Source organism: Manihot esculenta, chromosome 13, assembly GCF_001659605.2.
Source record: "Manihot esculenta cultivar AM560-2 chromosome 13, M.esculenta_v8, whole genome shotgun sequence".
Classification (NCBI taxonomy): domain Eukaryota; kingdom Viridiplantae; phylum Streptophyta; class Magnoliopsida; order Malpighiales; family Euphorbiaceae; genus Manihot; species Manihot esculenta.
The window spans coordinates 32,328,986-32,340,859 of NC_035173.2; the positions used below are offsets into that span (position 1 = coordinate 32,328,986).

The 11,874-nt window shown below is 37.5% G+C and overlaps 1 protein-coding gene across 1 annotated transcript; it reads left to right on the top strand.

Annotated features, from left to right (window-relative positions):
• Positions 1-4,851: 4,851 nt before the first annotated feature.
• Positions 4,852-7,126, top strand: LOC110629407 (cytochrome P450 81Q32). The gene is made up of 2 exons (XM_021776366.2): positions 4,852-5,780; positions 6,377-7,126. Exons 1-2 carry the CDS (start codon positions 4,884-4,886, stop codon positions 6,992-6,994), a joined length of 1,515 nt encoding a protein of 504 aa, XP_021632058.1. The 5' UTR covers positions 4,852-4,883; the 3' UTR covers positions 6,995-7,126.
• Positions 7,127-11,874: the final 4,748 nt, after the last annotated feature.

Sequence of the window (11,874 nt, forward strand, 5' to 3'; positions counted from 1 at the left end):
GCACGTGCCGTACCGGCGACTGAAAAATGTTTTGAAGGGGAATGAAGGTGCCGCAGCGGCGCAGCCGGTGCCCTACCAAAGGGAAGCTCCTGACTCCGCCACTGGCCCAGCATCAACCTCTTCTCCCAATAACAGTGGCTTTAGTTTTAGTTTTTGTTAGTGTTTTTTTTTTTTTCTTTATTTTCATTGCTATGATATTTTAATCTCCTATATGGAGGCATACTCTTGAAAAAGAACGCATGCAAATTATTTGTGGGGCAGTCATACTCTTGCACCGAAGCATATGCAATTGTAACAGCTTTCCGAGTTAGGAATGTGAATGAGAAGACTTTTGCCGCTACTTTACTCATCATATGCTATAGCTAAGATTTCTTCACAATTCTATTCAAATTCTTAAAAGCCCAAGCTAACACCGATACCAACATCGATCTAGCACCTCTACTCTGTTTTATTGAACAACAAAAGAATAATTATTTTTGTTTTTGTTTCTCATTCAAATAAAAATCTTGCTCAATATCTTTCTCGAGGTGATTCAACAAAACACCTATTTCATTGTCAAACTGTCCTAAAGAGATTGTAGCCTCAGCTTCTTCCCTAAGAGAGCATCTTTTGAAAGAATATGCTTTTGCACTCAAAAATTTATTTCTTCTTCTAATATGAGAAGCAATAGCTAGAAAAGGTTTTACTTCACTAGCTTTGGGATCTTTCCTTATCTTAAACTTGCTTGAAAAATCTAATTTAAGATTAGAGGCCCCAACAGTCCGCAATGGGCCTATTTTTTTTTTCTTATTTTAATAATACATTCAGCCCATAAATGTTTTCGAGAGAAATTATTCTCATTGTTTTCTTCAACATCAAAAGGTTTTGACCCCAATCAGATATGGATCCACTTTCCTCATCTGTTACTTGATCACTAGATGTGAGTCTCATATATCTTGACCCATCATCCACCTCCAAGTTTCTAAGTTAAGAGTTGGTTGTTGTTCCCTAACATTCTCTCTATTTATCACTCAAACATAAGGGATAAAGAAGTAAAAGATTTTGGTTAACCATATATTTCATCAATTACCAAAGTATATTTATACAAGAATTTTAGAGATAAAGTAGGAAAAGAATAACAACACTAATAAATGACTAATACAATCCTATACAGAATGGACTTATTCCTTTTTATCCTCCCTTAAGTGGAACCGATGTAGCATACATGTTCAATTTGTCTCGTAACTCATGAAACCGAGCCTTGAGCAATGATTTAGTCAATACATCATCCACTTGATCATGAGAAGAAATGTAACGAACTTGCAGCAGCTTTTGTTTAATCTAATCACGAACAAAATGAAAGTCAATCTCCATGTGCTTGATGCGGATGTGTAGAACTGGATTAGTTGTGATATAAGTAGAGCTAATATTATCACACCAAAGGACTAGAGTAGAGAAAATAGACAAATGGAGTTCTTTGAGAAGATTCTGAACACAAAGTAACTCGGATGTTGCTGCTACCAAGACTCTATATTCAGCCTCAGTGGACGATCGAGAAACTGAACGCTACTTCTTGAAAGACAAAGAAATCAATGCAGATCCATAAAAGATGGCATAACCTGTGGTGGACTTGCAATTATCCATATCACCCGCCCAATCAGCATCACAATAGCCATATAGAGTATGAGCGGTGTGAGAAAGAAAGAAGAGACCATGAGTGGCAGTAGTCTTTAAGTACCACAAGAGGCATTTGACAGCCGCCCAATAATAAGTGGTGGAACAATGCATAAACTGACTAACCTTGTTGACTACTTTGGAAATGTTCGGCCGTGTGAATATAAGATACTACAAGCCACCAATGATACTTCGGAAAAGAGTATCATCATGGAAACATTCACTATCTACTAATGCCGACTTCACATTAGGTGTCGATGGAGTGGAAATAGTATTGCATTGAGACATACCTATTCATTCTAATAAGTCTTTAATATATTTAGATTGATGAAGCAAAAGGCCATCAGAGCACCAAGCAACCTCTATGCCAAGAAAGAAGTGTAACTTGTCCAAATTTCATATTGCAAAGCGAGTCTACAACTGGACAACGAGTGAATCAATAAGTTTCTTATTAGAGCCAATGAAAATAATATCATCCACATATACGAGGCAAAACAACTTCCCATAGGCATGGTTAAGGGAAAACAGAGTTATCAGACTTAGAACCAATGAATCCAAGCTCTTGCAAGGCATCTGTGAGATTGATTCCACACTCTTGGCGCTTTCTTAAGATCATAAATGGACTTCTTCAATTGACACATAAAATCAGGATGATTAGGATCAACATGGCTCGATGGTCAAGTCATGAAAACAAATTCATCAAGCTTTCCATGGAGGAAAACATTAGATCCAATTGAGTGACGGACCAATTATTAGCCATAGCAATGGAAAGGAGTAAACGGATTGTAGTCAACAATCGAGCTGAATGTATCTTCAAAATCAATTTCAAGTCTTTGATGAAAGCCCTTCGCCACCAAGTGGGCTTTATGTCGTTCAGTAGTGCCATCCAAATGTCGCTTTTTCTTAAAAATCCAATGAAAACCAATAACATTCTAAAAGGGAGAAGGAGGTACAAGTTTCCAAGTACCATTGGAAATAAGAGCATTATACTCTTTGGACATAGCCTCACGTTAATGAGCATGCTTGACAGCTTGAGTATAAGTAGTAGGTTCCAAAGCAGAAGACACAAAAGCATTAAAGAACTGGATATACTTTGGCTTGAGATTACTAGTTTGTGCTCTTGTCACCATGGGATGAGTATGACCAAGTGGAGGAGAAGGTTGGCTCTTAGTAGGAACAGAGCCACATTCATGAGAAGCAGGTGTAGCCGACCTAGAAGGCAAAGAGGATGATGGCATGGATGTATTAAGAGAAGATGGAGAGGATGGAGTAGTATCCAAAGTGGAAGATTGAGCATAGGAGAGAAATTTATTGATGGCGCTGAAGCAGTCGCTATAAGAGCAGAAGAAGACAAAGAAACAAGAATAGATTTAGTCCCACTCATGGTGAAACGAAGAGAAGAAGAAGATAGGATTTTAGGTGGCTAGGACTCTAATACCATAAAAGGTTTTGGTTAACCATATATTTTATTAATCACAAAAAGTGTATTTATACAAGAATTTAGAGGCAAAGTAGGAAAACAAATTATAATACCAATAAATGACTAATATAATTCTATACAGAATAAACTTATTCCTCTTTAAGAAGTAGTTGAATTTGAAACAATATCATTGGAATTTGAAATACCTGAATCTATTGAAGAAAGGCAATTTAAAGCTTCATTTGGCTCGATGTTCTCCTGCCCTCATTGAAATCATTCAATTCCATCCCTTCATGTACTTGTTGTACACCATTATCTTGTGGTAACTTAATTGTTAGGAAAGCTTCATTTATCATTTCAACCTATGTACCATTCTCTAAAGCTTCAAAATTGTTGTTTTTGGACCCCTCTTCATTATCTTCATTAACTTCTACAGGTAAAGAACTAGCTCTTTCCTCAGAAGAATCTTAGTTAGAATCATTAGACCATGAACTAACAAGGAATTGTGATTTAAAAGGCTGATCATAGAGACAAGAAATGGCTCTTCTGATGCTCTTATAGAATATTTGACATGATTATTACCGTTGATGTCCCTTAGTAAGTATTGAGCTAAGAGGCCACTGAGAGTCTTGATAAAGCTGAAACTTCTACCTCTTCTATTAAGCCCACCAGGAATGAAAATCTCCATTACCGTTCTAAATCTAGAGAAAGTATACCATAAAGACTGTGCATCACTATTTGGAGGGTAATTCTCCACGTATATAGATGTCATAAAACCCCTAGATGGTCATTCCTCCCGATAATGATATTTTCTGAAAAAAGATTTACGGTACCGTTGGCGAAGATTCAGATCACTTCTCTGTCGACCTTCAAAACGTGCCCCTCTCATCTCTAACTGCTGCTTATTGAATTTTCACTAGCAGCTTCTTCAGCTACTTTTTCTATCAGCATCATCTGCCATTGTTGGTTTCGTAAGAGCCAACAAACTTACGAGAAAGAAGATGAGAATCCCTGTGAGCTGAAGAGAGAGCTTTAGTATTGATAATATTTAGAAAGATCATTTGAATAGTGCACAAGGGAAAGAAAGATCAAATTGGAACTTTAAAAAATTTAAGATTTTTAACAAAAATAATAAAAATTAGAAAATTTTCATGAGATAAAATTGTAATACTTAGAAATTTAAAAATATGTAAATGAAAATATTAATGTGAAATATGATACAATAATTTTTATATAAAAATTCAAAAAACTAACAAGAGAAAAAGAAAATAACACCTAACAACTTTGAAGTATGCTTATTAAATGAAGTATTTCAATTCTTTTTAATTAAACGTTTATAATAATTAATATGTATATTCAAAATTTTAAATTTTAAATGATAAAATTAAGTTAAATTTTAAAAAATTAACAACAAATTATAATATAATCTATAAAATTTTATTTAACTAATAAAATAATACTTAAATATGTATTTTATTATAATAACATTATTTTTTTATTAATTCTATTATTTATTCTCTATTCCTTTTTTATATAATATTATAGATTATTAATAAAAATTTAAAATAATTTTTTTCCAATGGCCATTTAATTTATTATATACATTACTACATGGTTAATTCATTATATATATATAATTATTATTATTATTTAGATTTAAATTTGTAATTCTAATGGTCCCTGCACTGTATTTTCTCATGCGCCTTATCTGTCACCAGTTCAGAAAATTTGACCCACGTGATAAATAATAATTTCACCGGTTTAAATACGCTCGCAAATTCAATCAACCAAGAGCAGCAAGAAAGCAATAATGGAGATGGATAACTCAGTCTCTTGCTTCTTCCTTTCCCTTCTCCTTCTCTTCTTTGTTTTTAAAATTTTCCGATCAAGAATATTTTTCAAAAATCTCCCTCCGAGTCCACTTGCACTTCCAGTTATTGGCCATTTCCATCTTCTAAAACCACGCATGTATCGCTCTCTCCAAAATCTCTCTATAAACTACGGTCCCATCTTCTCTCTCCGTTTTGGACATCGCCTTGTTATTGTAGTCTCATCACCATCCGCCGTCGAAGAATGCTTCACCAAGAACGACGTCGTTTTAGCCAATCGTCCAAAATTTCAAGTAGGCAAGTACATATCTTATAACAACACTACCATCCCTCAATCCTCCTACGGCGACCACTGGCGCAACCTTCGCCGCATCGTGGCTGTTGAGGTCTTCTCTAACGCTCGCCTCAACAAGTTTCTAAGCATTCGAAAAGACGAAATCAAGCGATTAATCATAAAGTTATCACATAGATCGTCTCAAGATTTTGCTAAGGTAGAGTTGAGATCATTGTTCAAAGAGCTAACATTTAATATGATAGTGAGAATGATCACAGGAAAGAGGTATTATGGAGACGATGTGGGTGACAAAGAAGAGGCAAGACAGTTTAGAGCGTTGATAGTTGAAGTAATTTCTTATGCAGGGGCATCAAATCCAAGGGATTTCTTGCCAATTTTGAATTGGATTGATGGTGGTAGATTTGAGAAGAAATTGATAAGCATGGGGAAAAGAACTGATGAATTTGTACAACGGTTGGTTGACGAACACAGAAATAAGAAGGACAATTCAGAGAGCAGGAACACCATGATTGATCATCTTCTTGCTTTGCAAGAAACAGAACCTGATCATCACACTGATGAGATAATCAAAGGGCTCGCAGTGGTTAGTGCTCTGTCCCTAATCTGTTTCTTCTTTGATAGTGAAATGAAGTTTATATTTTATTTTATTATTATTTGTTTAGAAAAAGGTTTCAGTCCTTTTCAATTGATGTATTTTGGCACGTTTTAAAAAAAAATTAATATTCTTAATGTAGGGGAGAAATTTAATGCTTAAAAATATATTTACAAACAAATAAACAGAGTGGGTGGGCCAAATTACTTGACGATAAGGTTATCTACCGCTATAGGCATTATTTAATAATTAATTTCTATTGACTTTATTTATATTTTATTCGATGATAATTAATTTATAAAAATACAATTAACTTTATTATAGGCAATAAATTAATGCATCAGTCTCATAATTTTTACTTATTTTATTTTTTTATAATTAAAATTAAATAAAAAATAACAATAATTTTAAAATAATTAAAAAAAAGTTTACAAAAATTATAAAACAGAGTATTAAAATTTGCCAAATTTATAGGATCCCATTATAAATTATAAACTTCATTTTTCTTATCTTTACAATTGATTTTAACATTATTAAACTTATTTATTAATTATAATAGAAATACTTTATAATTGGGGGTTGTACAGAGCATGATATTTGCAGGAACAGATACATCGGCGGTGACATTGGAATGGGCAATGTCAAATCTACTCAACAATCAACAAGCATTAATGAAAGCTAGAGATGAAATAGACACTCAGGTTGGCTCAGAATGCTTACTGGACGAACCTCATGTCTCCAAACTGCCATACCTTCAAAATATCTTCAAGGAAACCCTCCGATTATACCCGGCAGCCCCGCTTCTCGGCGCTCACGAAGCATCTGATGATTGCACTATTGGAGGATATGATGTACCTCGTGGCACAATCGTGTTGGTTAATGCATGGGCCATGCACAGAGATCCTACGCTTTGGGATGATCCATTGAAGTTTAAACCTGAGAGATTTGATAATGGAGGAGGGGAGGGCTTCAACACTTACAAGTTCACGCCATTTGGAACGGGGAGAAGGGCTTGTCCAGGGGCAGGCTTAGCCCAACGTATAGTGTGTTTGGCTTTGGGTACGTTGATTCAATGCTTTGAATGGAAGAGAGTCACTGATGAAGAAATTGATATGACTGAAGGGAGAGGACTCACTATGCCTAAGCTTGAGCCCCTGGAGGCCATGTGCAAAGCTCGCCCAATAGCAAAGAAGATTGTTGCTTAACTAGTTTAATGTTGCTTAAAATTCTCTTTTCTTAATCTGAAAAAAAAAAATGTTTTCTGAAATATGGATGTTTTTATTATCCTTTTAAGTATGTTAAGCAGCTTAATTTTGAATAATGAATTTGGTTTATTATATTCCTTTTACCTGTGATATATATAAAGAGGATATTTTGTTTTGTAGGTCATTAATTTAAACTTCTAGAAGGGTAAGTCTAGTGACCGGATAACCCCAAGCAATAAAAGAAATATTCATATATAATAAAATGATGATAAGTATCTTATGCGGCTGAAATAAAATTGAGCAGTGATTAGTTAATTTGTAAGAAAGTATCAAGTGGCTGGTGCTTACAGCAGTCACTCCGATACTTAAGTCAGTAAACTGATAAAATGGATGTGTGTAATGAATTGGTTAGAATTCAAGAAAAGTTGTGTAAAAATGCGTATTTTAATCTCTATACTGTAAAAAGATAGAGTTGATTATCAAATTTCCTAAAAATCTGACTAGTATCAACTAATAAATAAATGATCCATTGATTATAAGTGTAATGAGGATCTACTGGATTGTATCTGCTAAGGGTAACTTTTCGTAAAATCTTGACTTGCTCAAGAGAGGACGAGTTTTAATGAAGAACCGAGTACTATTGTATTTGGATCTTCCTTTCCACGGTGCGACCGCGTGTCAACTTATTTGACTCTTGACATGTGGTATTATCTTATGGTGATAGCTCATAGTTTGCTTTGAGCGATTGTTATGTCGCATCAGAGATTACCTCGCTGGTCTTCGATTCTTCATATTTAAAGGTTATAGTTGTTCTCACAATATTGGACATGTGCTATATCTAGATTGATTTTCTATGCTCCCGTCGCTTTGCCTGCTCCTACTCATAAATAATGATTGCCTTACTTCTCGAGCTACATTCAAAACCTACTGTCGAAATCATTGTATAAAAACCCTTAATCTGCTCCAAATACCACTTTTGCCTTCAACTAAGTTTAGCAGCTTTAAAAAGACTCGACCACTCCACTTCATATTCTCACATTCTCCTAAGATAATTCTTATTCGCTTTTTTTCATAAAAAATAAATAGTAATTCTTTCTCCTTTTCTTCTTCTTTTTTTTTTTTGTGGAAGTCCAACCTCAAACTCCTCTTCCAGCGACCCCACTCGTGCTCCTGTCCTCATTGTCTCGCCGAGGGCGATTCATGATAGTGAAAGCATCTTGGTAAATGATATCCCTTCTATACTAACTAAGAAGGGTGTAGCCCGCCTTCACTGTAACGACCCGGAGATGGGACCGCTACCGGCGCTAGGATCCAGATCGGCTTAAGGCCGCCGGGACCCATAGCAAGCCTAATATGTATTCTGTAACTTGGTAAATCCTATACATGATCAACAATTTCCATAGAAATTTAAAACTTTACATTTACTAAACTTAACCTGTGCATGCACATTTCTCTGTAAACATAAAACCCCATAACTAATTTTTCTTAATCAAAACACTAAAAACACTTAAAAATATTTTAGAAAACCTTTCTTTACCCTTCTAGGAAACTCTGACATCCTCGAATTCCAGATTCCAACTGAGATTCCGCCGGAAAGTGAGAATTCCGATGCCGGGGTCTAGCCGGGTATTACATTCACAATCATTACTAGATTTCTCAAGAGACCTTTCAGATTTATGTTCCTCCTTCGCATGTTCGTATTGATGACCAAATTCCAGTGGAAGATACCATCATGTTCTATGAAGAACAATTAAAGGTGGATCTCCACTTTCCCATGGACCCTTTTTATTAAGTCCTCCGGTTTCACAAACTGTTAGCCGCCCAATTGTACCCTAACAGCTGGAGGATTCTCATGACTTTCTAGTTTGTCTGCTTTAATAATAATATAGAGGCGAGCATTAAGCTTTTCTCCCAACTGTACCAGCTGAGTACACGAAAGAATGAGGAGTTATGGGTTTTCAGCGGGACGAAACGTCAGACGCTCTTTAATTGGATCCCCTCATCTTTGAAGTATTGGAAGAATAAATTTTTCATTTTTCGCCACCGAGTGTTCGAGAGTTTTGGTCCTCTCCGTATGAGCTGGAACATATATGTAGAGTTAAGGAAGGATTGGGTCCAGCCGTAGAGGCATGAGGATGAGGGGTTGGACTTTCTTCAAAAGATGATTTCAACTTAAAAGATGGGCATTAATGTAACGCCCCGGAAATCCGGACCGCTACCGGCGCTAGGATTCAGGTCGGCTTAAGGCCGCCGGAACCCGTAGCAAGCCTACGTACATCCTATTCACCTGTTTAATCCCATACATGATCAACAAACATACATAAGAATTAAAAACTTTTCTTTTTCTTCATTCACCAAACTCAACCTGTGCATGCACTATAATCATCATATACATAAACATTAATCCCTCTGTGGGATTTCATCAAAGCCTCAATGGGCAATATATATCCTGTGTTGAGTTGGTTCGCATATACATCATAAAATAAGATCATGTACATACCAAGGGATTAACATATACTATGGTCAAGCACAACTCTATCCTCAATAACATAATTACATTACATAACTGTTTCAAACTTTACATTACATTCTTATCATTGTCATGTCCACATACTCTAACTATTACATACATATGACTTTTCTCTTCTTTTATTCTCTATCAATCCCGTACCTGCAAACCTGGGGTTAGGGGAGAGGGGTGAGCTAAAAGCCCAGTGAGCAGAAACTAAAAACATCATATTAAAATTCATGCTTTCATGAAATGCATCATATCACAGACAATCCACATCAAGGGTGAACCTGTCACCAATTAGTCCCAACATAGTCTCGTGCCAGGCCGTAGCATGGGGTCCTGGTCTTCCTGTCATAACATACATAAAGTCTCGTGCCAGGCCGTAGCATGGGGTCCTGGTCTTCCTGTCATATCATATATAAAGCCTCGTGCCAGGCCGTAGCATGGGGTCCTGGTCTTCCTGTCATAACATATATAAAGTCTCGTGCCAGGCCGTAGCATGGGGTCCTGGTCTTCCTGTCATATCATACATAAAGTCTCGTGGACTAATTGGATCATACAGCATTCACCCACAACCACAAAATAAAATGCAATGCGACATATTCGTGAACTAATGCAATCAGCCTATTACATGTCATCATGATGCATGAAACATGCTCAAAACATTTAATTGCTTGATTTAAAACATTAAGCTTGTTTCCACTCACCTCTGGTTAGCTCTGACCAGACACTGAAGCAGCTCACTCACTGCTGGGGTCCTCGGTTCCTCGGGTCCGAACCTACACAGGTGGACTCCAATGAGGGACCAAACATATATAAACACAACTCTAATATATCCCCCAAAAACCCCCTAAAACATCATGAAAACATCACAGAAAATATGCATGAAATGGCTGAACAGGGCACCTTCGGCGGCACCTTCGGCGGCCGAAAGTCCTGGACAGAGACGAAACTCAGCTAGGTTCGGCGGCACCTTCGGCGGCCGAAAGTGCCAGACAGAGACGAAAGTCTCTTTTCGGGGGCACCTTCGGCAGCCGAAAGCTGCCTTCACAAGAGGGGTTCGGCGGCCGAAACTCCCTTCGGCTGCCGAACCTGGTTTCTGCCAAACGGCAGAAACTTGGTTCAAATGAACCTCCTGCCTCCCAAAACCATAGATCATGCATATTTCTCAACCAAAACACACATACAAGCTCCTAGGGGCCTCCAACATGCATATACCCCATCTACAACACTTCATTCACACACAATCAAGCTACATTGTTCATAAAGTCATCAAAAACCCATAGGTTCAACATATACCCTAACATGCATTCTACCCATAGATCTTACTTAAAACTTGTTTAAAACATAAAAAGGGTTCAAGATCGACCCTTACCTCTTGAAGAAACGAGAGGAAAGCGATCCTAGCTTGGAGATGGAGAGATTAAGCTCTTTGAACCTCCAAGCACTCAAAACTTGCACAAAGCTCACAAATCTTCAAAACAAAGTTATAAACTTGTTAAAACCATGAAAGATCTAGAGGAAACACTCGAGATCGAGGGAGGAACGGTGGAGACTCACCTTGGCCGACAATGGGAGAGAAAAAGCTCGCCCGTGCGGACCAAGGGGACCCTTTTATAGTGGCTGGCCAGGCCACGTTCGGGGGCCGAATGTGCCTCCGCATCCATGCAATGTTCGGCGGCCGAACATGAGGTTCGGCGGCCGAACCTGCACTTCCCTCACTTAGACTTTCGGGGGCCTAACGTGCCTCCCAAAGTCCATGCATGTTCGGCGGCCGAAAGTGAGTTTCGGCGGCCGAACCTGGGTTTTTCCTTAAAGAATTTTCATGCAAAAACTTATTTAAAATCATACTTAAAACATTAAAATACATGAAAACATTTTATAAAAACATGCTTTTACCCTTCTAGAGGTTTCCGACACCCAAATTCCACCGGACGGTAGGAATTCCGATACCGGAGTCTAGCCGGGTATTACATTCTCCCCCCCTTAAGAACATTCGTCCCCGAATGTTCCTCAACTAGTACATGCATAGCGAAATAAACATAACATACACACATATAGCACATGGAACACATCTCAACTAACCTTAGAAGAGGTGGGGGTACTGCTGGAGCATGGACTCCCGGGTCTCCCAAGTGCATTCTTCCAAATTGTGGTGGTTCCAAAGGACTTTCACCATCGGGATTTCCTTGTTCCTCAACTTTCTGATCTGAGTGTCAAGAATCCGCACTGGCTGTTCAACATAAGTGAGATCCTCTTGGATCTCCACATCAGGCTCGCTAAGAACCTTGCCCGGATCTGACACGAACTTTCTCAACATGGAAACATGGAAAACCGGATGGATTCTCTCCATAGAAGCAGGTAAGTC